Source organism: Moschus berezovskii, chromosome 9 (assembly GCF_049115385.1).
Source record: "Moschus berezovskii isolate FMDL1 chromosome 9, NW_MosBer_1.0, whole genome shotgun sequence".
Taxonomy (NCBI): Eukaryota; Metazoa; Chordata; class Mammalia; order Artiodactyla; family Moschidae; genus Moschus; species Moschus berezovskii.
In genome coordinates, this window is record NC_142468.1 from 14693316 (window position 1) to 14720870 (window position 27555).

Sequence of the window (27555 nt, forward strand, 5' to 3'; positions counted from 1 at the left end):
TGTCTCGCCCCTTGGTTCCTACCATCACCCCAGCCCTCCTCCCCCCTCCTCGGGACTATCCCCTTCCGTCCCTTTTGTATGCCTCACAGCCTGTCTAGAAAGGCTGGACCCTCGGCGGCTGGACCCTCTCGGCTGACCTGAGAGGGAGGGCTCGGTGTGGAAGAGGTGAGGGTGTCCCAAACTCCTTGGGCTACATATCTGGCCGAGCCCAGCCTCTCCGCATCCGTATCCTTTCCCCTAGTTGTCTGAGGCGTCCCTCGACCTCCCTGGCCTGACTGTTAACTCCAGTTGTGGCGATCCTTGGGCTTGCACTCGGGGTTGGCGCCGCGAGGAAGCCCAGACAACTGATTTTGAACAAGCATTTATTGTACCAAGGTTCTGGGCTCTGGCCTCTGCGGTGGATCCTTGTTTCCTGGACCCTTCGCCCACAGAGTCTTCCTAGTTTAATCCACATTTCCTCGTCTCAATTCGTCACCTCACTTGTGTAGGTTTGGCTTTGAAAGATGATAAATGAGTCCGAATCTGACTTCTCACAGGCTTGTTTCGGCGGTGTCCTCAGGCGGGGAGCGTGTTGGTTGTAGATATTTTCTGGCCGAGTCGTTTTCCTTCCTTTGTCGTATTCCTGCTCTTCCCTCAGATCTACTGCACTGTATGGTGGGGTCTCAGTAAACAAGTGACAGGGACAAGCCTTTGAAGTGTTTTAAATGATTTTGAAGCACCTTTCTCAGCCCCTCTTAAAATTGTACCTGATTGCATTATAAATTTTAGAGCCATTGAATCATTGTCTTTTTTACTTGCTGAGGAAATATAGTTTCTGACTAGTGCTAGAAGTACAGATTAGTGTCAAGCGTCCACTGCCTTTTCATAGTTAAGAAAAGATTCCAGAAATCCTCTGGTGGATTACAGGGTTTGTTAAGACCCATGCTATGCCTATCACTGGAAAAGACTGATGCTGGGAGGGATTGGGGGCAGGAGGAGAAGGGGATGACAGAGAATGAGATGGCTGGATGGCATCGCCGACTCCATGGACATGAGTTTGAGTGAACTCCAGGAGTTGGTGATGGACAGGGAGGCCTGGCGTGCTGTGATTCATGGGGTCGCAAAGAGCGACTGAAGTGAACTGAACTGATGCCTATCTGTAGATGCTGTAGTAACGACCTGCCTTCAGTTTTCCTAGAGTGATAAAAGGACAATGCAAATCAGAGTAAAAATGACCCAGGAGATAGAAAACCTGGATAGGAGCAACTAGCTTTAGCTTAAAAACTTTGGTCCTAATCCTTTTGTGCCTCATTGCCCTCATCAGTGAAAAGGAACCTGCTCGGCCTACTTTGCAGGGTGGTTCTGAGGCTTTATAAACTGGCGCCTGCACCGTGGACATTTACCTGTCTGTGGGTGCCTTCAGTGTTTGTGATGGCCGCTCTGAGTTTTTGTTTCAAAACTTTAAACTTTAGTACTGCTTAAAAATATTTTTCTAGCTTTTCCCAAGATATTGATTTATTAATAATAAAAATTAATACTAAACAAATTTTGTGTCAGCACGTGTGCTTTCCGTGTGGTTCACTGGCTTCAGCCTCACAATAGTCTTACCAGGTATGTTTCTGTTGTTAAGTCCCATATTCACAAATGGCGGAGATAAAAAGATGGCAGAAGATATCCTGCTATACTAAAAGGAGCTATCCTTTAGGATTTACTTTATACTGGGGATTTTTGTTATCTCTTTCTTGACTCCTGTTTATTCTTCACTGCAACCCTGTGAGGTCGCCTTGCACTCTCACCAAGGCTTAGAAGTAAGATTATTTACCCAGGTTGCTGAGAATTGGAGGTACTGACATTCGAATTCAAGCCTACCTGACTAAAAAGCCTATGCTTGTTGCAATATAAGGGATGATTTTTTTTTTTTTCTGCTAGCTTTTGTATTTGATTTTACTCACTTCATTGACTATACAAAAGGATTTTTAAGCCACGTCTGGGTTCAGTAGAAATCAGTTATGGGAAAGGGTCAGATGGTAAAAACTTCTCAGGCTGCGTTGCCATTCCCAGATCCCCTGACCACACACTGAGTGAGGGCAGAGTGTTGTTAAGGCCACTGGGAGCCTCAGTGGGTCTGCCATGGTGAGTGTTTCTTAAGCTTCTATTGAGAAAGGTGCTATTGAAATAGAAAAAGCAAATTCATCCTTTAGAATTGGATTCTCTGTAGCCTTTGCAGTTATTTTTGGCACTGGAAAATTTGGTACCTGGTTCTTGGCTTAAATCAGTTTTCACTCTAATCCAGTTGGCATGGATAGTTTAGTTTGTGATTCTAAGGCAAAACTTTTTTTCAGGGCAAAATCTAATTTTAGAATAGTTATGAGAGGGACTTGTCTTGTTTTGACTGATTCTTTATAGACTTCCTTCTTTGGCCATGCCCTCGTTTCCCACATTTTGGCCCGTACTTGTTATTAAATTAATCATGATTTGAAGTTGAAGTTACAAGCAGGCTAATTCAGCTTCCTTTAGTTGCTTACTTGCTGCCAGGAATTCAGGAAGCACATGCGAGAGTAAGATGTCTGTGGGTTTTTATTCTCTGCGGTGTTCCCAGAGCCTAGAACAGGGCCTGAGAGGTGGCACGCAACAGGCACATGTGGAGTCCATAAATGTAGTTACTATCTGTTTTGTTCATGCTCTGATTAACCTTGTGTATTCAGCAAAGTTCATGATGCATGCTTGTAACACATGCCTGGTGTGTACTTTTACCTTTATATATACTTATACTGGGGCCTCCCAGGTGGCACTAGTGGTAAAGAACCCCCCTGCCAGTGCAGGAGACCTAAGAGACACAGGTTAAGGTCCTGGGTTGGGGAAATCCCCTGGAGAGGGGCATGGCAACCCACTCCAGTATTCTTGCCTGGAGAATCCTGTGGACAGAAGAGCCTGGTGGGCTACCATCCATAGGGTTGCAAAGAGTTGGACACGACTGAAGTGACTTAGGACACATCAGTTCAGTTCAGTCGCTCAGTCGTGTCCGACTCTCCGCGACCCCATGAATCACAGCACGCCAGGCCTCCCTGTCCATCACCAACTCCCGGAGTTCACTCTAACTCATGTCCACAGAGTCGGTGATGCCATCCAGCCATCTCATTCTCAGTCGTCCCCTTCTCCTCCCGCCCCCAACCTTTCCCAGCATCAGAGTCTTTTCCAGTGAGTCAACTCGTCGCATGAGGTGGCCAAAGTATTGCAGTTTCAGCTTTAGCATCAGTCCTTCCAATGAACACCCAGGATCGATCTCCCTTAGAATGGACCGGTTGGATCTCCTTGCGGTACAAGGGACTCTCAAGAGTCTTCTCCAACACCACAGTTCAAAAGCATCAATTCTTTGGCGATCAGCTTTCTTCACAGTCCAACTCTCACATCCATACATGACCACAGGAAAAACCACAGCCTTGACTAGACGGACCTTTGTTGGCAAAGTAATGTCTCTGCTTTTTAATATATTATCAAGGTTGGTCATAACTTTCCTTCCAAGGAGTAAACGTCTTTTAATTTCATGGCTGCAATCAGCATCTGCAGTGATTTTGGAGCCCAAAAAAATAAAGTCTGACACTGTTTCCACTGTTTTTCCATCTATTTCCCATGAAGTGATGGGACCAAATGCCTTGATCTTTGTTTTCTGAATGTTGAGCTTCAAGCCAACCTTTTCACTCTCCTCTTTCATTTTCACCAAGAGGCTTTTGAGTTCCTCTTCACTTTCTGCCATAAGGGTAGTGTCATCAGCATATCTGAGGTTATTGATATTTCTCCCAGCAATCTTGATTCCAGCTTGTGCTTCTTCCAGCCCAGCGTTCCTCATGATGTACTCTGCATATAAGTTAAATAAGCAAGGTGACAATATACAGCCTTGACGCACTCCTTTTCCTATTTAAGTGTATAAATTAGAAAAGGTATATGCTCAATACTCTGTTGTAGGGTCCTTCAGAGAGGGACTGTGTTTTGTACTTCAGATATCCCTTACGTAATAAAACACTTGACAGAGCGCCTGAGGTAGTGTTGTGAACAAAGTAGCTGCTCTAGGAATGAATGACTACTTGTGAGTTATCAGACAATCAAAAGTGTGATTGGATTGGTTGGAGACCCAAGGATCTGATTTTATGTGGCCTCTTCAGTATTTTCTTCACCAGACACTTTTCATGCATCCCTGACTAGAGCAGGGAGTTTGTAGTCCAGGAACCCAAAGCTTTTTGGAGCTCTTTTGAGGGGAATCCAGAAAGTGACGTACAGTATATCTCTCTTCCTCTCCCTCCAGATGAATCGGACAAAGGGTGATGAGGAGGAGTATTGGAATAGCTCCAAGTTCAAGGCTTTCACTTTTGATGACGAAGATGATGAGCTCTCACAGGTAGGTTTCTGTGAATAGTTGCTGAAATTCTCACTCCCTTCCACTGTGTATCCTTTCCCTTGCTTCCTCGGTAACCTGTCTCCGTTAGGCTCAGCAGTGCTTTCAGTCAGATCTTTAGAAGACTCTTCATGGAGAAGAACCCTGGGAAAAGAGAGGAGTTGTCAAAGCCAACTCTCTGCCCTTCCTGCTTTACATTCTTAAGATGATTCATTTCTTTCATTTGCTTTTTTTTTTCCAAAAGCCCTAGATCTTTTGTCATGCAATATAATTATTATTTTTGAAGGATGAAGTGGATTGGGAGTTTTGTCTTTATCGTGTGTGTTTTACCAATGGGGGAAACATTCATTTTTGGAGAGATGGATAAACTCCCTACAAAGCGAGTCAATACCAGGAATAGGATTAGAATTCAAAAGTGGCTTTGACTCTTCCTAACCTTTTGCCACTGGACTCCCGTGTTGGCTAAATAGCAGTTTCTTTTCTTGGCAAACGTCTAGTGGGCTAGGCTTTCCATGGCAAAAAGGTTAAAATATTGGCCATTCTCAAGTCCAAGTTCCGCAGCCTTCTTGGCTGTCAGAGGGAGAGGTGAGACGTGGTGACTGCCTGAGCGCCCTGCCTGATGTCTGTCTCAGTTAAAGGAATCCAAGCGGGCAGTGAATAGCCTTCGAGACTTCGTGGATGACGATGATGAAGATGACCTGGAGAGAGTCAGCTGGACCGGGGAACCTGTGGGAAGTAAGTACAAAAGGCCCTGGGAGGGGGTTAATTCTTCAGGCTTCTTACCACTCATAAAGTCTCCTCAATACTTGTCAGGACAGGGAACAAGGCTAAGCTATTTTCAGATGAGCGTACACCTGGAAATTTAACCCAGGAGAGGGTACTTGGGGAAGTACGGCAGCAGTTTCCATACGGCTGTCTAGGTCTGCTGTCCTAGGGCTAAAGTTTGGCTGGCTATTTCAGACTTATTTGGGGTGCTCGTTAAAATTAGATTCCTGAGCTTCACTCGAGAGACTCTTCAGTAGGTCTTGATATTGGGTGTGGGGTGGTGGGTTAGGGCGGTGTCTCAAATGATGATAAGCGCTGCTAATATTCTGATACGCAGTCTTATTTGAGAACTGCTGACTTAAATGCTCACAATTGCCTGGCAGAACTGACTTCCTAAGCCACCGAGTCCCACTGCCTAATCGTTCTGTAATACCACTTAACACCTTTGCTGAGTGCATCTGATTTTTAAGCATAGTTTTAAAGGTTTTTTGTTTTTTTTTAAACGGGAAAAACTGTCACGTGATTTAAAAAGCAAAAAGGAGTCAAGGCGTACTGAGAAAAGTTTCCCTCACACTGTCACGCTTCTGCTTAGTTCTCAGACCCTGCCAGCCCCCAAAAACAACCGCTGTTGTTTGCTTCCTGTGTATTCATTTAGAGATGCTTTCTGCTTGTGGAACTGCATATAGGAAAATGAACCCCCTTTTTTACACCAGGGGTGGCATACTTTATACCCTCCTCTTTTCACTGGATATATAGCTTGAAGATCTTTCCAAGTTTTCTCATACTGCCTCTCCCTTTTTAAAAATAGCAACATAGTATACACTGTATGGAACTCATAATTTATGTAACCAGTCCACTGTTGATGAGCATTAGATTGTTTCCAGTCTTTTGTTGTTCATATCGCTGTCAGTGACCTTGTATTTTGCCCATGTAAGAGTATCTGAAAGTTCAGTTCCTAGAGTGGAGTTGCTGGCAGAGGGTGTTTGCATCTGTGTTGATTAGATGTTGCACCAATTTGCACTCCCACCTAGCAGTGTCAGAGTGTTCCTTTCTCCCCTCAGCCTTGACAGCACAGAGTGTTCTCAAACTTTTGGGTCTTTGTTAATCTTATAGGGGGCAAGTGGTATCTCAGTGTGCTTTTTAAAAATACTTATTTATTTTCAGCCGCTCCAGGTCTTTGTTGCTGCATGGGCTTTACTCGAGCCGCAGCAAACAGGGTCTGTTTACTAACTGTGCACAGGCTTCTCATTGCGGTGCTTTCTCTTGTTGGAGAGCATGGGCTGCAGGTGCACAGGCTTCAGTAGCTGTGGCCCGTGAGCTTAGATCCTCCATGGCCTGTGGGATCTTCCCGGCCCTGGGATCCAACCTGTGTCCCCTTGCGTTGGTAGGCAAAGTCTTAATCACTGGACCTCCAGGGAAGTCCTAAGTGTATTTTTAATTTGTGTAATTCTCTTATTAAGAGTGAGGTTGAGCACCTTTTCATATGTTTAACAGCTACTTGTATTTCCTTTTCTTTGATCCATTTATTCATTTCCTTTGCCTGCTTTTTCTGTTGATTGGTCTGTTTGATTCTGTTCTTTCTCCCTGTCCCAATATTTTAAGTCCATGTTGACAAAGGACCAGGGCTTCTGATGAAAAGCTTTTAGAGCTTATTGGAATGCTGGCTGTGGTGGCATTATTTTGGATGAGAATGACTAATCTGCGTCTTGTTGTCTCGCAGGTATCTCATGGTCCATCAAAGAGACTGCTGGTAACAGCGGGTTAAGCCATGAGCGAGAACAGCTGAAGAACCGGAACAGCTTCTCCACCTATGCACAGCTACCCAAACCTGCCTCTACCTACTCTCTGAGCAGCTTTTTTAGAGGTAAGAGCGACGGTTAAAGGGATAGAGTCCTTTCCTTTTTTCCGAAAAACCACTAAGGCTGTGATTTTCATTTACTCTGTAAGAAAAAAATACTGAAGTATAAAAATCTTTGGAGCTAGCAGTTAGGGATCAGAAAGGGGGAGAAGTGAGGGAAGTTCAGAGGGGCTGGACTGGGTTTCTCAAATGTGATAAACAAAATTGACATTAACCTTGTGACACATACTGAAGACATTTGTCTAGGTCAGAATCCCTCCCTCCCGCTGTGCACTTCTGTCGGGAAGCCGTGTGCACTGCTGCTGGGAATGTCAAATGGTACAGCCTGTGTGTAGAGGACACCGGAAGACTGTGGAAGACAGCTTGGCAGTTTCTCAAAAGATTAAGCGTAGAATTGCCGTAAGATCCAGCAGTCTACTTCTGGGTGTATACCAAAAAGAATTCAAAGCAAGGGCTTAAACAGGTATTTATACACCACGATTCAGAGTAGCCAAAATATGGAAACAACCTCAATGTCCATTCACTGATGAATGAATGAACACAATGTAGCATGCACATGCAATGGAGGATTATTCAGCCTCAGAAAGAGTCAAAATTCTGATTCATGCCACAACGTGGATGAACCGTGAGGACAAACGCTGAGTGAATGAAGCCAGACGCACAAGGATTCTGTGTGATTCCATTTCTGTGAGATAGCTGGAATAGTCAGATAGATAGAGCTAGAAAATGGTAAGGAGCAAAGGGAGTGATCGTTCAGCGGGAACAGTCTCCGTTTGGAATGACCATAAAGTTCTGGGGGTAGATAGTAGTGATTATCGTACAGTGTGGATATACTTAGTATCACTGAACTGTATCGTCCTTAAAAATGGTGACGTTTATGTTAGGTGTATTTTGCCACAATTAAAAGAAAAAGTTCCACAGTGCCTTTTATTTCCATGGTATTTCAAATTTCTGAAGTTGACTAAAAGCTTTTTGAGCCTTAAGTTCTCATTTTCACAAAAAGGTTCTGTATGCCCTGCGTCCTAAACTGAGTCTGGGTGGCTCTGACTTTAACTCTTGGCCTTATGTGTTCTTTACCTTTAGGGAGAACTAGACCTGGAAGTTTCCAGTCCCTCTCTGATGGTAGGCATGGACTCTCTTCTCTTGATTACTGAGGGAGATGTTACTGGTCTGGGGTACAGCCTGGGGAGTCGTGGGGACAAGCGATAATTAGATGATGGCACTTCTTTGGAATCTGTCGTCATTAATTTTCTGACGCTGAATAAAGAGGTTGAGACCATTCTGGCTGTGGGGTCAAAGGGTAGCATCTAGGGATGCTGTCCTTGGGTAGGAACTGAGATCTACTTGGTCTTCCCTACTTTGGGCCATAAAGATGCCTCGGGAGCCCACAAGTCAAGCAGTGGAAGAAAGGCATGGCAGGGAGATGGTGTCCTTCTCAGTCCCTTGCCTGTTCTTTTGCAGCTCTGTCAGACACACCTGCCAAGAGCTATGCTCCAGAGCTGGGGAGACCCAAGGGGGAGTATAGGGTGAGTTATATCTTACGATGGTCATGACACTTTACACAGTTTGATGTACTTGGACATTTGTTATCTTGTTTGATTTTCCCAAATCTTTGAGCAGGTATTATTTTAAACCCCTCTTAGAAATAAGAAAATTGAATCTCTAAACATTAGAGCTTGCCGAGAGTCTCACAGCTAGTTACGTGTAGAACTGGAACTCAGAATTTTTAGTTTCTGATTCAGCCCTGGCGTACTTTCCTTATCCATTATACTGCCATCTTTTAGGTTGTGCTTTGAAACTTTTGATCATCCCTGTGGTCTAGAAGCTTGGTGGAGCTCATATTCACATGAAGCACATGAAAAAGCAAATTGAATGAAAAGGAAAAAACGATATCATAAGGTCCAAAAAAAGAACATGTTTCTCTCTTTCCTTCTGTCGGCAAAACCATTAATTAGAGTCCCAAAACGGCCTCTGGGGGCTGAAATTCTGAACCACTAACATGTCGGGCTGCCAGCTCTGTCAGTTGATCCATTCCCTCTTTGATCCAATTCCTCCTGCCTGTAAAATCTCTGTCCTGGTTGCTTAAGAAACTCAGGACCAGACTCTCCTAGTTTGTTTTTTTTCTTCTATCTTCTTCCACAAAATGCTTCCGCTCTAGGGACTAAGACTATAAGCATGAGGTGAGGAGCTGACGCACTGATAATTCTGAATTCTGATCTTTAACTTCCTATAATTCATGTGTTGCTAATATTTCAGGATTACAGCAACGACTGGAGCCCCAGTGACACAGTGCGGCGCCTCCGGAAGGGCAAGGTAAGGCCCCTGGGGAGAGAATTCTTGTGGAATTGGAATTTTTTTTTTTTTTGGAAGCTGAGCAGCTTGGCCTTTCTCTTCAGTTTTGTTAAATGAAATGATTTTCAGGAGGAAAATCATTCCACTAAGATGGCAATTCAGCTGCAAAATTTCTAATTCTCCAGGGTTTAGTGTTGTTTTGATGGGGAAGTAGGAAAAGAGTGATGGATGAGAGGGAAAAGTAGTGCCTTTAAGAGTGAGAGCAGATCTTTCATGTTTAGGTCTGTGGTCCATTGTGAGTTAATACAAAATACATGGTGTGAGGTACAATTGGACATTCATTTTTTTCCCATACAGTTCTCTGTTTGCTCCAACACTGTTTGTTGAAAAGACTATCCATTTCTGCATTTTCACTTTGGTGCCTTTGTTGAAAATGAATTGACTGTATATATATGTAGGTTTCTTTCTGGACTATATTCTAGTTCATTGATTTTTTTTGTCTATCCTTATGCCATTATCAAGGCCTTGATTATTGTAGCTTTGTAGTTAATCTTGAAATCAAGTCATGTAAGTTCTTCAACCTTATTCTTCTCTTCCAAAATTATTTCAGCCATTCTAGATACTATGTATTTCCATATTAGCTTGTCAGTGTTACAAAAGAGCTGCTGGCATTTTGACTGAGATTGGATTGAATCTGTATTTCAATTTTGAGAGAATTGATATCATAATAATTATTGGGTCAAAATGGATCATAGTAGAATAAGTGCTAAAACTATAAAGCTAGAAGAAAATTTAGGTGAAAGTCTTTGTGATCTTGAGTTAGGCAAAGACTTATTAACCAAGCATACAAAAACCATCAGACCAAAAAGGAAAATGGACTTCACCAAAATTAAGAAGTTTTGTTCTTTGAAAACACTGTTAAAAACACGAAAAGACCATTGCTGGGAGGAAATATTTGTAAAATACATCTTATAAAGTGTTTTCTCCAGAATATGTATATAAAAAATGATGAAGTATCTTCAGTAATAAGATAAGCAATCAGATTTAAAAACTGGCTCAAGTTTTCACCAGTTATATCACCAGAAGCTGTGTGAATGGCCAATAAGTGCTTGAAAAGATGCTCAACGTTATCAGGAAAATGTGAATTAAAACTGAGATACCACTATACAGCCACTATAATGGCTAAGTTTAAAAATACTGATCATACCAAGCATTGGGAGGATGCAAAGCAACTGAAACTCTCAAATGCTGCAAACAGGAAGGTGAAGTGGTAAAACCATTTTGCAAAAGAGTCTGACGGTTTCTTACAAAATTAAACACACATTTAATCACTAATAGACATTTACAATTCAGGAGAAATGAAAATATGTTGATACAAAGACTTGTATGACAAGTCTTGTATGACAAGACTTGTATGACACAGATGTTCATAGGAACTTTATTTATTATAACCTTTAAAGCGGGAATAACCTAAATATCTGCTAGTAAGATCCCTTGTCAGATGGACAAGGGAAGTTTTTGTGGTAATGGAAATGTTCTGTGTCTTGATTATGGTAGTAGTTAACATGGGATTATTTACCTGTCAAAACTCACTGAGCTGTACACTTAGTAGGGTAGATTTTATACGATATAAATTGTGCCTCATTAAAAAGAGAACAAGTTGGGACTTACCTGATGGTCCAGTGGTTCAGAATCCACCCGCCAGTGCAGGAGATATGGGTCTGATCCCTGGTCTGGGAAGATGCCACAACTAAGCCCATGTGCCACAACTACCAAGCCAGCACTCTGGAGCCCTCGCTCTGCCACAACTGCAGCCCGAGCTCTAGGGCGCGTGCTCCCCAACAGCAGAAGCCACTGTAGTGAGAAGCCTGCACACTGTCATGAAGGGTAGCTCCCGCTCGCCACAACTAGAGAAAGCCTGCACACAGCAACGAAGACCCAGCACAGGCAAAAATAAGTAAATAAGTTAATTAAAAAGAAATAAAAGTTGGCTTCAGATAGCCAGTCCCCTGCTTTCTCCTCAAGTGGACCCCACACGGAACCCCCGTGTCGTGGCAAATGCTGCAGAGCCTTGGGAGTCCCCGTGCAGAGAGCCCTTTGTCTTGGGACACAGGGCGTGGCCAGAAAGGTGGCCGCCGCCTCCCCTGTCACACCCAGCATGTTCCTAGGGAAGCTCGTCCTAAACCATTTATAGAGGACCTGCTTCTGGGTCTGGCTTTCATATGTAGCAGAGCAGCTCCCTCACTACGATCTACTGAAAGTTGGCGTTCAACACAAGGGTCTGGAAAAGCAACCAACCAACCAAACAAACAAAAACAGATTTTTTTAAAAAGGGAAAAAAAAAGAGGCAAAAGAGAACAAGTGATTTCCCTATCTGTTGACTTTGGCAAGCCTTCATCAGGACAGTAGCATCTTCCAAGGCATAAGGCTGAACTAGGGAGGGGGTGGTGGGAACCTCCTGGCTTCGTGTGTTGGGGACTGTTGTGTAAAATCAAGAGGCTCTCCTTGGGGACCAGCGTGTGTGCTCAGTAGTGTCTGACTCTTTGTGACCCCACGGACTGTAGCCCGCCAGGCTCCTCTGTCCATGGAATTTTTCAGGCAAGAATACTGGAGCAGGTTGCCATTTCCTCCTCCAGGGGATCTTCCTGACCCACAGATCAAACCCATTTCTCTTGCATCTCCTGCATTGGCAGCCGGATTCTTTCCCGTTAGTGCCACTTGGGAAGCCCCAGGTGGCTCAGCAGTAAAGAATCTGCCTGCGGTGCAGGAGATGTGTGTTCGATCCCTGGAGGAAGATCCCTTGGAGAAGGAAATGGCAATCTACTTCAGAAAATCCAATGGACAGAGGAGCCTGGCGGTCTGCAGTCCATGGGGTCACAGAGAGTCAGGCATTACTAAGTGACTGAGCATGCGTGTATGTGTTGGGGATATTTCAGGTCATTCTTGCTCTTCCTCAGTTTCCAGTGACAAAGGAATATAGCAAATGGTCCTCTTCCTTGCACGCCAGTTCTGTTCTTATCTGGCAGGTCTGCTCACTGGAAAGGTTCCGCTCCTTACAGGACAAAATCCAGCTCCTAGAAGAAGCAGTAAGCATGCACGATGGAAACGTCATTACTGCAGTGAGTTGTGCCTTTTGTTTTTTAACTATTGCTTTCATCAGTTTCTGAAAGTCCAATCAGAATAGATTTTTTTTTTTTTAAATCTTTATTTCTTTATTTGAAATATAATTGATTCACAGTGTTTTAGTTTTGGGTGTACAGTAACATGACTCAGTTATATGTATTAATATATATATATATTTCAGATTCTTTTCCCTTATAGGTTATTATAAAATATTGAGTACAGTTCCCTGTGCTGTGCAGTAGGTCCTTGTTGGTTATCCATAGAATAGACCTTTAAGTCAAGTAGAGACACTGGATTTCCTCTTGAAGTAGAAGATTCTCAGAAGTGCGTGTTCTAAAGGCTCAGTTTGCATTGTGTGTGACACTCTTGATTATGACCCAGAAGGGGTAGGTTGGCTACTTTGTGTCCTCAAAAATAATCTGAAGGCAGAGAGATGTGAGAGCAGCCTCTCACAGAGGGAGGGAGGCTTCTCTTCCATAAGGGGCAAAGGTGTGTGGACTCCCAAGACAGAGCTCATTCCATATGTCCATCACCTGTCCTTTCATCACATAGACAGACACCTTGTCTGGACCTGCCAAGATTCCTGATGCGTTGCTGGCCTCATTCCTAGTTGTCAGGTGCTCAGACAGGGCCTCGTGTTTAGAAGGTTCCACAGGGCGATTCATTCTCGGTTCTCTTTTCCTCTAGGTTCTGATCTTCCTGAAGAGGACGCTGAGTAAAGGTGAGCGTGGTTTGAGGGAAATCTGTAGTCAGTAAGATGTCTGCTGTACTTGAAGGGAGAGTGGTCTCGTGGCTTTCATACCAGAGTTCTCCAGCATCAGGTCTACTTTCAGGACAGCTGGGGGGCCTGAGACTTCAGAGTACACATTCCAACACTGAGGGCAGTTCCTCCTTTAGAGTGATAACTACAGTAATTAAGAAGCCCCTCATTTACTGCACAGACAGATGACTGTGTTGGTTTGAGAAAGTGAAAGTCTGTGCTCAGGGTCTGCTGGTTGCATTGGTGAGAGCTGAAAGCTAACACAAAGGCTTAGCCTTGCCCTGGACCCTGGAGTGTGTTGCTGGTGGGTTGAGCCCAAGGTGGGCACCATTGTAAACCATTCCTAGCTTCTGATGGACTTTGAGGAGATCATCTTAAGAATGTGCGAGTGGGGGGTGCTGATTTTCCATTGAGTTCTAGGCTTTAATCTTTCCCCTTCTAACTCCTTTCTTCCTGCCTACCAGAGATCCTCTTCCGAGAGCTGGAGGTGCGGCAGGTTGCCCTGAGACATCTCATTCACTTCCTTAAGGAGATGGGTGATCAGAAGCTGCTTTTAGACCTCTTTAGGTAAGAACTGATCATCTGGTCTGTAAAGTTTGTTAAGTACTTAGTTCAGAGCTCTCTGGGTGATTACAAAGAAAGAGAAGACACTGGCCCTTTTTTCTCGAAACGGTTATTAGACAAGATACAGTAAGGTAATGGGGGAATTCCCTGGTGGCAGTGGTTAGGACTTGGTGCTTTCATTGCCATGGACCCAGGTTCAGTCCCTGGTTGGGAAACGAAGATCCCACAAGCCATGTGGCATGACTGAAAGAGGGAAAGAAAGGAAAAAAGAAATGTGGTGGGATAACTAATATTGCACCACAACCTGTAATAAAGTGACCATGTTGAGAAATCAGGCTCCAGAGTCAAGCACCTGTGTTGAATATTATCTCCATCACTTAGTTCATAGCATGATGTTGTACAAGTTCCTCAACCTCTCCAAGCACCAGTTTTCACGTTTGTAAAATGGAAGTAATGTTGCCTACTCCACAGGTCATTATGAAGGTGAAAGGAGTTCATGCATGTAAAGCGCTCAGCATAATGCCTAGTCTGTGGTATTAATATTTATTAACTATTTTCTTACAAAAGACCGAGACTAAAGATGCCTTTTTACTTGGTCCCTGGTGATGCCAGTGAGAAGCGCAGTGGAAGAGCAGAAGCAAATGCAGTTTTCAATCAGGATATCTGGGGAGAACCTCATGGGAGTGATTAGGAATTGAGTGGGCCCTGTGGGACTGGGTTGAGTTCTGATGGGTAGAGAGGCAAGAAGCAGGCATGTCTGCTGGGGACCTGGGGAAGGGGGTGCCCACTGGGGGCAGCTGTCTTCGGCCATGTTTTTCTTCCCTATCTCATTTCAGTTGTTAGGGGCTTTTTCCCACTCTTAGCTTAAAACAGGAATATTGTGTCCTTTCTTCAGTGTCAGGGCAGGGGATAGAGCCTCTGTTTAGGCTGACACATGGCCTGAGGTAACTTTATTTACCCAGTGGCTTCCGCAGAGTGATGAGCTTTCCCGAAGACTCAGGTGAGGAGAGCACACAGGGTCAGGGTCAAGATTAGAAACGGTTAACCAGGAATTTGTAGAAACCATGTCCAAGACGAGCTGTTCCCCCAACTCTTTCTTCCCTCCCTTCCTCTTCCTCCCTTCCTTCCCTCCGAACCAACAAGGCTTTTTTGAAGCATCACCTCTGTGCCAAAGTAGTGATGTTAATTATAGTGGTCCTTGCAGAGTGAAAAAGCAATGAGATGACAAAAGTTCTTGTTCTCAAAGGCCTTACCATCTTTGGGCAGAGACAAAATGCATCGTATGCTGTCCCTGAAAGCAATAGGGCTTCCCTGGGGGTCTAGTGGTTAAGAATCCACCTGCCAATGCAGGGAACACGGGTTCCATCCCTGGTGTGGGAGGATCCCATATACCCTGGAGCAGCTAAGCCCCTGTGCCACAGCTACTGAAGCCCTCACACGCAGAGCCTGTGCTCCACACCCGGAGAAGCCACCGCGGTGAAGAGCCTGTGCCCTGCAGCTAGAAAGTAGCCCCCTCTCGCCAGAACCGGAGAAAGCCTGCATGCAGCAATGAAGACCCCTTGAAGCTAAAAATTAAATAATTAAATCTTAAAAAAAATAGAAAACAACAGAGGAGGATAGTATAGACAGTCTGTTTCCAAGACTACTGACAGAGAAGAGTGTTTTCATCTTTAAAAAAAAACAAACAAACCCAGAAGACTACTGTGGGGTAAGGTTTCGTGGAGACTCTGAGCCTTTCTGTCAGATCTGTTGACATTACAGAGTTACTGGTGCCCACGATGTCTTCCAGTTTCTGCTCTTCACTCAGCTCAGTAGATGGGGCATGTGTTCTCAAGGGGTTGCTGATGGTAGAGAGTTTGAGAAGAGAAGGGCTTATCTTGTGTATGGAGGCAGATGAGTTTGGATGATGTTTCACCTAGAACACTCATCCTGTTTTGTGAGGTTATACTGCCACGCATCAATAGATTAAAAACACCCTGCTCCCTTCTGCTTCTTCCCAGGTTCCTAGATAGAACAGAAGAGCTTGCGGTAAGTGTGGCCTTTGTTTCAGTTGGGGCCCTCTTTAAAAAGTCTAAGCCAAAACCCAGGCTACCACACTGATTGACTATTTCCTTTCCTTTGATATTGGTTATATCTGGGAGAGAGGGGCATCTGGGAAGCCTGAGAACAATCCAGATGATGTACTGTTTTGTGTCTTCTTATATGCTCTTTTGATTGGGCTTCTGAATAAATTAAAAAAAATAACCGAATGAAAACTGTCCTGGTCAATTTGGAATTTGTCTCTTAATTTCTAGTTGTTTTTAGTTCTTGGTTTGTAGGAGCTTTGGGGTTTTGGCTTCAAATACTAAAGACAATATTGAAAGCAAACAGGGATAAGAAATCAGATACAGGTCATGAAAGAAGATCGGTCAAGCTGCTGGTAGGGCACCCAATACACATTTTGGATGGGAGCTCGATGACTAAATGTTAAAGTTGATTTTGGACAGATTTTTACCATTGTAGACGAAACTCTTGTAATATAAGAATGAACCTGAAATCTTACCAAAAATGTAATTTTCTTATTAAAACTTCAATAATCTATTTAAAAGGTTTGACATTATCATGTAAGGGTAAGGATTTCTCGGTGCCATCGATGTCAGAATTGTTCTTTTAGTCACTGTACCACACATTGGTGGTGATGTATTTTTAAGCTTTGCACACCAGAGTATAATTCAGGAAAATGTTTTTCAGTAACATTTTGTAAACGGAACTTGTACTTAATACTCAAAGTGTGGGAAAATCTCAAAACCTTTTCTCTTAATCTCTTCAAAATGATTCAGAATCTGTAGTACTCTTTTTGAAAAGCTTTTTTATATTTTTAATTTCCATAGGTTCAAAACTATAAGGAATTTTCTTCAGATAGCATTCATACATTTTGCTGTTTTGAAGTTTGATTAATCAGTGAAAGTAAATGTGTTTTGGGTAACTCATTTTTATCTAAAGCTTTCATGTTTTCTTCATATTCTCTGTTGTGTTTGAATTGAAGGTGATTTATCATGCATGCTGTTATATATGAATTTGGAGTTTTCCAACCTTATAAATCTTGGAATTGGCAAACCTGACAGTCTGCTTTTAGTTTATCCTCATAGAGTAGGACAATCTCCTAAGAAGAACTTTTTTTTGAAACTGGTGGCTGTTGTATTGGATAATGCAGTTCAAGATAATAATTTTGAATCTCTCTTCTCCCCCACCCCTCTGCCATCTATTCCCAGAAGAATCTCTAGTAATGAAGAGTTTAGCTTTCAAGCATGGAAAACCTACTGACAGAACTAACTCACCCTTCTGAGGAAAAGAAATAGATCAAAGTTCTTCTCTGTTTTTTGTAGCTGTCCCATTATCGAGAGCACTTGACCATTCAGGACCCCGAGAAACGAAAAGAATTTCTTAAGACGTGCATTGGGTAAGTGGGGAGAAATGTTTTTCCCTGTCAGTACTGTCATACAGAACAATGGTGAGATTAAACGAGGGCAGAATGGATAGATGGTTGCAGGGAAAGGCCAGCAGTGGGCCATTCAGACATGAGGAAGGATCATCTCATTCAGTGGCTCCAAACACTGTTCCCCCAGAGTTTTCACTGATCGGTGATAAACTGAGAAAGATAAAGACAGTGTAGAGAGCTTTCTCCTAAAGCTAAATTTATTTAATTTGAAAGACTGCGTTTTATTCAGAGATTCCACCCTCCTCCCACACACTTCTTTTTGGTAGAAAAATGAGTTTTAAGTTTTTTGTGTGTGTGATCTAATGTATTAAAAGAAAAAAATCGGCAACATCTTATGTATTGTTTTCAGCATTACCAGTCCTTGAAACCCCACAGTCCAACAACTGCTGATTCAGTCCAGCTTTTATCCAGAGTATAAGTCCCTGTGAAAACCAGCCCTATGTACTGTTCTTCCAGGGGTGGGGCATGCACTGCTCTTGGAAGTGGCTTATTTCGTTGTTGGACAGCCTTTATTACTGCAAGCGCCTCCTTATATTGAGCTGAAACTTGCTTCCCTGTTTATCTTTCAAGACAGGTGTAGAGTCCACCCAGTAGACCTTACTTGAGGTTCAGTAGTCCAGTTCTTTCAGTCATTCCTCATGTGACATGATCACCAGGTTTCACATTTAGAAATTTATGTCAGTACAATCCTTAGTTTTAACTTTAGCAGCTACTGAGCCAATATGTCCACTCTAATACTTTGGCCACCTCATGCGACGAGTTGACTCGCTGGAAAAGACTCTGATGCTGGGAAGGATTGGGGGCAGGAGGAGAAGGGGACGACAGAGAATGAGATGGCTGGATGGCATCACCGACTCGATGGACGTGAGTTTGAGTGAACTCCGGGAATTGGTGATAGACAGGGAGGCCTGGCGTGCTGTGATTCATGGGGTTGCAAAGAGTCGGACACGACTGAGCGACTGAACTGAACTGAACTGAGCCAGTATGTTTATGGCCTCTGGTAAACAAAGAGAGAAGTTAGAATACTGAAGTAACTGCAACTTTTTGCTGTCTTCTTTATCGCTTCTAAAAATAGGCTGTGCGCTCACACTTACCTGGGAGAGTAATTGAATTTCAGAATTCTTCCTGGAGTGAGTGGAGTAGAGGAATAAGGTGGTACTTTCTGAAGGAAGGTCTGGGAACTGGGCATTTAAAATCTGGCTTCTATTCCTGGCCTTACCCATTGACTTGCCAAATGACTTTTAAGCAAGACACTGTTTGTCCATCAACTTCTTCATGTGGACGGATATAATGTAGTGTTAAAGATGGGACCGTTGACATCATGTAGAACTATTGAGATCTTTACCAATCTACAGACATACTGCCGTGCTCTGTAACTTGAGTTTTATCTTATTACTCTGCATTAAAAAATGGCCAGCATGTCAGTGCTCCTGAAAGACATTTCAGCATTGACATCAGGCAGTGACCAGAACCACCGAGCCTCCCTGGGATGTGGATGATGGGCGACTGGCCAAGTGCACTCATTGGCTGAGTGACTCACTCATAAGTCATCGCACCGCACACAGTGAGGGGATTCTGCCTCACTCTCAGCAGAATCACTAGTGACTGTATGTATTTCGTGAACTTGAAGGCTCCCTATCTAACTGGCAAAACCTTAAGTATAAAATCCCTGCCAGAGGTCGCCTCTATTTCCTGCTTTCTCTCTGCCTTTCAGGGATGCTCTAAAGAGAACAGAGATCAGAATTACAAAGCTTCATGAGCATCTTAGACTTAAAGTGGTGACCTGGATTAGATAGGTGTGTTTCTTGTTTGAGTAAAGAATGAGATACTAACCTTCTTGCCTTCTCTCCCAGCTTGCCATTTTCAGCAGAAGATTCTGCACATATACAAGACCATTACACACTCCTGGAACGTCAGATCATTATCGAGGTTAGAATCCTTGTTTCTGTTCTTTCTGCTTCAGTGCTAAAGCTCTGTGTCATTCAGCAGCTAGAAGACTTCCGCTCTGCCCACATACGTCATTTCCGGTTACACTTTCTAAGGGTCTTTCATTTTCTTTCTCTGCCTGGTGGCCTTCCCTCCATTGTCTCCAGACATCTTTTCTTCCCTCACTTGCTGTTAATCTGGAGCTATTTCCTCTTCGTCCCAGAGCTCTGTTTCATCACTACTTCTCTGGTCTTCCTCCATCCAACTTAGATCATCATTTTTTGGATCTTAAGCTCCTTGGGGCTCTCCTGGGCAGTTTCTTTCTTTTTCTCCCCTTCGCCTCTTTCCTAGGGTAGGAAACACATCCGCTCTAGTATTACAGGCTTCTTTGCTGCCTCCACTTTATGGACACTGTTCTTTTTTTTCTCTTGGCTCACTCCACCACAGGCAAACGATCGGCATCTAGAATCCGCGGGACAGACTGAGATCTTCCGGAAGCACCCCCGCAAAGCATCCATCCTCAACATGCCGTTGGTGACGACGCTCTTCTACTCCTGCTTCTACCACTACACGGAGGCTGAGGTGCGGGCCACACGGGGGAGAAAGGCCCACACGTTCTCACTGCACGGGAGGCATCCTTCAGAGCCTGTGTTTCAGCGTATTTTGTTTACAGTGGGTGCACATCATTCTTGGCGGTCCACCGGGGAACCGTTCCAAGAAGGGAAAAGAGGTCTGTAAGGGTTCGCGTGGCTTCCAGTGAGCTGGCCTGCCCCAGAACACATCTGCCTGACCAGTGCTGGTGCTGTGAGCGTCTCTGGTCAGAGGCCCAGAGTTTCAAATGGTTTCCCACAGGGTAAAGAAGAGCAGCAGAGGGTAGTTACCTGTGCATACTTTTAAAAGTTGTTTTGAAGAGGTGTGACTTTAATGACCCCATAGGTGGACATGATCGTAACAATCATAGGATTAGCAGAAAATTAGGAAATACTTTATACCTATTAATCCAGTGCTCTTAAGCTGGATGGTGATGTCCAGTTAGACCTGATAGAGCTTTTCTCTTAAATTAATTTCCAGGTTTAAATGGTTACAGAGTGAAATGTAGAATGTCTAGCTAGTGGACAGGAAAACAGGAGATTGGTGGTATTTGAGAGAGTCAGTAACACCAAGATTCCTTCTCCACTTTCATCCTAGGGGACATTCAGCAGCCCGGTCAACCTGAAGAAGACATTTAAGGTAGATATAAATTCGGCAGTGTTTAGTAAAAGTAGTATGAGAATCACTCTGGAGTGGATGTTGCTTTGCAACCATGCACAGTAAGTCCCTTGACATTCAGGGGTCAGGGGAGAATGGAGTGAGTCTGTGGGAAGTGAGGGACGGCCTTAACTGAATAGCCTGCAGCAGTGCTGGGGCTTGGCGACCTGAGAGGTTTGTGGATCGTAAGGGGCAGAATCAGTACCAGGGAATGTTTTTGCCTCTTTCCAGAACTCTCAAGCCCCTCCGCTGATGCATTTCTTCTTCTCTTAATTTCCCCGGGCCTCTGCTTTCAGATCCCAGACAAACAGTACGTGCTGACAGCGCTGGCCGCTCGCGCCAAGCTCCGGGCCTGGCATGACGTTGATGCCCTGTTTACCACCAAGGTGGGTGCCCTGGGGCTGTTGGCACTCTGGTGGAGATGCCGTCTTGCCATCCCACGCCTCCTAGGAGTCTCAGGTTTCACGCCTCCTGGGACACTCAGGTGTCAGCTACTGGTTGACATTTTTCCTTCAACATTTTATTTTCCAGAGTTTCAGATCTGAAGAAAAACAAAAGAAAGAATAATTAAGTTTTCACCTACTTAACGAACTTGTTCACATTTTTGCCATTTTTGCTTTCTCTTGTTCTATATGCGTTTTTTTTGCTGAAATATTTGAAAGTAAACTGCAGACATCACAATACTTTAACTACTTAAGCATTGTTCTCATTTGTAACCACAGTATTATCATTCTCGAGAAATTTAACATTAACGTAAGAATATTATCAGGGAGTTCAAGACACATGTATACCTATGACCGATTCATGTTGACGTATGGCAGAAGCCATCACAATATTGTAATTATCCTCTAATTTAAAAAAATAATATTATAATACACGTAAATTGATTAGCTCTTTTTTTAAAATTTATTTATTTATTTTTATTATTATTTTTTTATTGGAGGCTAATTACTTTACAATATTATATTGGTTGGTTTTGCCATACATTGACATGAATCCGCCCCGGGTGTACATGTGTTCCCCTTCTTGAACCCCCCTCCCACCTCCCTCCTCCCCTTATCCTCCCTCTGGGTCATCACTGTTCACCAGCCCCAAGCATCCTGTATCATGCGTCGAACCTGGACTGGTGATTCGTTTCATGTATGATAATATACATGTTTCAATGCCATTCTCCCCAATCATCCCACCCTCACCCTCTCCCACAGAGTCCCAAAGACTGTTTTATACACCTGTGTCTCTTTTGCTGTCTCGTATACAGGGTTAAGGTTACCATCTTTCTAAATTCCATATATATGCGTTAGTATACTATATTGGTGTTTTTCTTTCTGGCTTACTTCACTCTGTATAATAGGCTCCAGTTTCATCCACCTCATTAGAAGTGATTCAAATGTATTCTTTTTAATGGCTGAGTAATACTCCATTGTGTATATGTACCAAAGCTTTCTTATCCATTCATCTGCAGATGGACATCTAGGTTGCTTCCATGTCCTTGCTATTATAAACAGTGCTGCAATGAACATTGGGGTACATGTGTTTCTTTCAATTTTGGTTTCCTCGGTGTGTATGCCCAGGAGTGCGATTGCTGGATCATATGGCAGTTCTATTTCCAGTTTTCTGAGGAATCTCCACACTGTTCTCCATAGTGGCTGTACTAGTTTGCATTCCCACCAACGGTGTAAGAGGGTTCCCTTCTCTCCACACCCTCTCCAGCATTTATTGCATGTAGACTTTTGGATAGCAGCCATTCTGACTGGTGTGAAATGGTATCTCACTGTGGTTTTGATTTGCATTTCTCTGATTATGAGGGATGTTGAGCATTTTTTCACATGTTTGTTATTTTTTGTTTGTTTTTGTTTGCTGTCCAGATCGTCAAGAATCTTGCATTCCATTCGGTTGTCATGTCTCTGTTGGTTTGCAGTTTAAATATCCATTTTTCCATTATGGGTTTGACAATTTTTTTGTTTTCTGCCTTTGTTATTTAATTAGAAACATTAACTATGAAAGCAGTACACGCCTGTGTCAAAATCAAACCCACTGTGAAAGTGGGAGGGTAAAAAGTGAAGTTCCTCTTCCACTGTCCACCTCCTTTCTCAGGCCCTTCCTCAAGGCAAGCACTGTGAGAAGTTTGGTAGCTTTCCAGGCCTTTCCTCATGAATTTACAAATAAACATTTATGTAAATATAAAGATGTAAAGGGTAGGATTATTCTACCCAGAGACTTTCCTACTATCAATGCAAGTATTGGTAACGAAATTGCTTATTTCATTTAGCTGCGTTTCAGACTTTCCTGCATTCACGCCTATTCGAGCTAAGAACTTACAGAACCTCTGACTCTTTCCACCCTCCTGAGCTCCTTGACTCCTCTGAAACTCTCATCTGTCTTCCTTTCTCTCTCCCCCACCTCCCGTTCACCTGCTCTCACCACCTTATTGTGCTCGTCCTAGCACAGAACGTAGAGAGACTAGCTCAGAGTGGGTTGGATTTGTCTGACCTTCCTGCGGCCACCCCGTCTTCCTGTTTCAGAACTGGCTGGGCTACACCAAGAAGAGAGCACCCATTGGCTTCCATCGGGTGGTGGAAATCTTGCACAAGAACAGTGCCCCTGTCCAGGTAATGATTCCCAGAGAAAGTCGGGTACAGGGTCTTCTAGGAGACCTTTCAGCCTCTTGCTGCTCAGCAATGGGAGACATGACCTGCTCTGGTCTTATCTTAAAGGCAGCATAATGGCTGTACTGCGCCTTGACCTAGAAAGGGCCAGGGAAGGAAGTTCTGCTCAGCCATTAGACGTATGACCCCAGACCATCCCCTCAGAGGAGCGTCTGCTGTGTTCAGCCAGAGAGAGGCATACTACTCAAATGATACAGGAGAACTTCATGAGAAAGGCCATCAAGGAGCAGGGGGCACCGGGGGAGGCCAGACCCAGGGCACACCTGTTGCTGGCACAGGGGTCTGGCTCCACAATGGGGAGGAGTGGGCCTTTCTCTTCCTTTTTGGGAGAACGTGGATTACTGCAGAAAGTCCACCTCATTGCCCATTGCAGACCTAGTCCTGTGGTCGTGATGGGAATTCTAGACAGCAGGCACTGACTCTGCCTTCTTCAGGATTGTTTCCCTGCCTTTCAGAGCTCTGGGTTTCATACGGCTGGGAATCATTCATCAGAAGTACTTGTTTTCACAGATTTTACAGGAGTATGTCAATCTGGTGGAAGATGTGGACACGAAGTTGAACTTAGCCACCAAGTTCAAGTGTCACGATGTCGTCATTGACGTGAGTCCCTCAGAAATGAGAGCCCTGAGTTAGACCTCAGTGGACAGTGGCAGGCCTCGTCTCAGGTCCTAATCCTGAGGTGCTAATGTCAGTGTCCACTCAGTGCATAGTGTGGTCTGGCAAGAGTTAGTTTGGAGACCAGCTCTCCTGTATGATTTGCCCAGTTCTCTGACTGGGTTCTCTCTGCTTTTATAAATTCGTTGCACTCGGAGAATTCGTAGAACTAAAGCAAACCATGTAACCTCTGCAGACGTCTCTTCAGTGTGAAGTTCGGTGGGTGCTTAGCCCCTGTCATCCCTCTGCAGCTCCCTGTCTTCCCTCGGAACTTTGGCTCAGAGTGGGAGAGACAGAAGCAAAGAGGCCCTTCTAGAGAAGGCTGACCGGAGGTTTTTATTGTCATCTCTTTTGGTGATAGACTTGCCGGGACCTGAAGGATCGTCAGCAGTTGCTCGCGTACAGGAGCAAGGTGGATAAAGGCTCTGCCGAGGAGGAGAAGATTGATGCCCTTCTCAACAGCTCGGTGAGGGGCCGCAGCTTGCCCTCCAGCGGGCTCAGGAGACAGTTCTCAGAGGAGCGTCGAGCGCATACTGCCAAGGCCTGAATGGGATCGCTGTCGGCCAAGCCTGTGGATCTCTTGATAAGGGTCTCCTACAGGCCTACAGGGCAGCAGTCACTCCTGAGACGTGGGATGACTTAGGGTGGTCTGGGGACCTTGACTAACACTGATTATAGTGCTGTGATCATTGTTAAACTTAACCAGGTAGGAAGGACTAACCCCTGGAAGTTAGAAACAAATGTTATAGAATCAGAATATGCAAACTGTAGAGTTTCCTGGGGCTGGATGTGACCTCCCTATTGGAAGAAAGAAGTAGGTGAAGTAGATTTTAGCTACTTTTGTTTTTCAATTAATTTATTTTAATTGGAGGATAATTACTTTACAACATTGTGATGGTTTTTGCCGTATATCAACATGAATCGGCCACAGGTATACATGTGTCCCCCTGATTTTTAGCTACTTGGGGAACACAGCTGCCTTCTCTCTCATAGCATGGAATTGCTGAGCTTATTGTTAACGTGGAGCATTGGTCCCAGTTAGGTATTTTGGAATCTACTGCAAGCTAAAGCTAGTGAATCTTTGAATCTTTGTCCTGATGGGGGCAGAACCAGAATAAATGCCCTAAATCAGGCTTACAGAATAGGTACAGAATAGGTGTTTAATCCATCTCTGAATAAATGAACTCCTCTTCCCCACATTAATTATTTTTTTCTCAGCCTTCCGGCTCCATCCTTCTTTTCCTTACATTACCTACCTGGAGTCCTTGTTTTATTCAATTCTGTCTGCCTATCTGTAGGGATCCGTGAAAACTGATCATTGTTTGTTTTTTCCCAGCAAATTCGATGGAAGAATTAAGTGGCATCAGCTCCCTTGCAGCCTGCCTCATTTCTTCCTTTCCTGCCTGTGAAAGTAGAGCGCACTCTTGGGAGAGTTCCAGCATCACATCACTGGGGCCCGTGGTCAGCAGGCAGTGCCTGCAGCCCGTGGGACAGAGACCAGCGCCTGGGCACCGACAGCCTCAGACTGGTCTTCTGTCCCGGGACTGTCACTGAAGGGCCGAGATCTAAAGCTTCGCCTCATGAGAGACACTCTTCACCTGGTGCTCACGTGAAGGTGGGAATTAATTTCTAGGTTGGGCCCATATTGGGCAAGATGGCTCTTGGTCCGCAGAAAGTGACTGCTCCAAAAAGGAGGTCTCCTAGACCGAAGGTACAGGTGTCGTCGGGCGGCCCACTCCACCCCCCTCTGCTGATTGTGGCCTTGGACTTGGTGCTGGACGGTGGCATCTGCTCTGCAGGAGGTCAGCACGGAACCGGAATGGCTGTCTCCCCGGGGAGGGGGCCTCAGGAAGGGCCGCCCACCTTGCCGGGACCTGTTGGAGGCGCCCTCACCCCAGACTGTACAGAGTTCGCCACCTCGCGGCAGAGCTGGCCCACCCCGCCTTGCTGCCCTGGTCTTCCCTCTACAGACAAACTGGTTCCTCTCTCCGCGCACCCCGGGGAGCCTGGTGCAGGAGATGAGGGCACCCTCCTTCCCATTCCTCCTCCTCCCACCCAGGCCCCTCACCTTACATGAGTCAGCAGGGCTGGGGCGAGTGTTCCCTCTCTGCACACACGTCCTCGTGTCACTAGGAGCTTCTACAAGTTTCACCAGGGCTCACCTCAGCAGCATTTCTGGTAGGCTAGCAAGAGGGAGGCTTTGGTCTCGCAGTTGGTTTTAGAGAGGATATTCTGTAACGCCTGTGTCCTGTATTCCTGTGCCAACGTGACTGACCTGGGTTTCCCAGACACGCCTAGATGCCTAATAAAGCCGTTTCTTCCTTGGTGCCTTCTCTTTCCCTCCTGGTTATTTTGTGCAGAGCCGTGAAATCATTGCCTTGTCTCTTGGGACCGTTACAGCCCTGCCTGGGTGACTGCATGTATTGGCCTGTCAGCACCTCAGGTTATGGAGTAACAGTGCTTATGGCAAAGTAGGGCCATGTGCTTAACAGAGGGAACGCCGCCCCTGGCTGAAGACCCGGCCTCTTGTCCCAGCTCTGCCACTGACAAGCTGTGTGGTGCTGGGCGAGTCCCTTTCTTTTTGGCCTCATTGTCTTCATCTGTGAGAGGAAGGCACGATTCTCTCAGGGTTTGTGGAAGTCTGCACTCCTGTGACTGTGGGAGTGGGGGAATTCAGTTCAGTCGCTCAGTCATGTCCGATTCTTAGCCACCCCATGAACCACAGCACGCTAGGCCTCCCTGTCCATCACCAACTCCCAGAGTCCACCCAAACCCATGTCCATTGAGTTGGTGATGCCATCCAACTATCTCATCCTCATCGTCCCCTTTTCCTCCTGCCCTCGATCTTTCCCAGCATCAGGGTCTTTTCAAATGAGTCAGCTCTCTGTATCAGGTGGCCAAAGTATTGGAGTTTCAGCTTCAACATCAGTCCAACCAATGAACACCCAGGACTGATCTCCTTTAGGGTAGACTGGTTAGATCTCCTTGCAGTCCAAGGGACTCTCAAGAGTCTTCTTTTGAATTGAGTGGGAGAAGTGGTAGGGGGAAAAGACAACGCTGGTACAGAGACAGCAGGCTTTCAGGCAGTGTGGTGCTCCTCTGGGGGCACTTTTGCCCCCTAGGAGCCGTGTGTCAGTTTCAGGAGACACTTCTTGCTGCCGCAACCGAAGGGAGCCACTGGCATCTAGTGGATAGAGGCCAGGGATGCCACTGAAGAGCCTGCAGGGCACAAGCAGCTCCCTATGGCACAGAATTAACCTGCCCTCGAAGTCAGTAGTGCCAATGAGGAGGAAGCCTGCTCCGGGATCAGACTCCATCTTTGGCCCCTCCGCTTTGTGTCTGCTCCTTCACTTTGCATTTCCAGGTAACCTCATGTTTGGTGCCTCTCTGATCAACCCTCTTTTTATTATTTTTTTCAACCCTCTTTTTAAAAAAGATTTGTTTACTTATTTTTGGCTGTGCTGGGTCTTCATTGCTACAAGTGGGCTTTCTCTAGTAGTGGCTAGTGGGAGCTGTTCTAGTTGTGCATGAACTTCTTGTGGCGGTGGCTTCTCCTTGTTGCAGAGCACAGGCTCTAGGGCATGTAGCTGTGGTGCATCGGCTTAATTGCCCCGTGGTATGTGGGATCTTCCTGGACCAGGGGATGAACCCGTGTCCCCTGCATTGGCTGGTGGATTCTTAACCACTGGACCACCAGAGAACCCCAACCGTCTTGCTATTGAAGAAAGTGAAGCAAAGGTGAAAGTCACTCAGTCGTGTCCAACTCTTTGCAACCCCATGGAATTCTCCAGGCCAGAATACTGGAGTGGGTAGCTGTTCGCTTCTCCAGGGGATCTTTCCAACCCATGGATC

The 27555-nt window shown here is 44.9% G+C and overlaps 1 protein-coding gene across 1 annotated transcript; it reads left to right on the forward strand.

The window, feature by feature from the left end:
• The first annotated feature begins 26 nt into the window (after nt 1-26).
• Nucleotides 27-26044, forward strand: VIPAS39 (VPS33B interacting protein, apical-basolateral polarity regulator, spe-39 homolog). Its single transcript, XM_055436463.2, has 20 exons — nt 27-165; nt 4280-4372; nt 5002-5104; nt 6855-6998; nt 8076-8114; nt 8454-8518; nt 9249-9305; nt 12311-12403; nt 13095-13128; nt 13632-13734; nt 15732-15759; nt 17097-17170; nt 19063-19138; nt 19583-19717; nt 20324-20365; nt 20680-20769; nt 22906-22992; nt 23560-23649; nt 24065-24169; nt 25040-26044. The coding sequence occupies exons 2-20, from the start codon at nt 4280-4282 to the stop codon at nt 25058-25060; spliced, it is 1479 nt and encodes a 492-aa protein (XP_055292438.2). The 5' UTR covers nt 27-165; the 3' UTR covers nt 25061-26044.
• Nucleotides 26045-27555: the final 1511 nt, after the last annotated feature.

Excerpts from the sequence above, each read along its gene's own strand:
- VIPAS39 (XM_055436463.2), top strand. The coding sequence starts at position 4,280 with ATGAATCGGACAAAGGGTGATGAGGAGGAGTATTGGAATAGCTCCAAG. Across the intron at positions 8,519-9,248 it reads GACCCAAGGGGGAGTATAGG|GATTACAGCAACGACTGGAG; the intron begins GTGAGTTATATC and ends CTAATATTTCAG. Across the intron at positions 23,650-24,064 it reads GTCACGATGTCGTCATTGAC|ACTTGCCGGGACCTGAAGGA; the intron begins GTGAGTCCCTCA and ends TTTTGGTGATAG.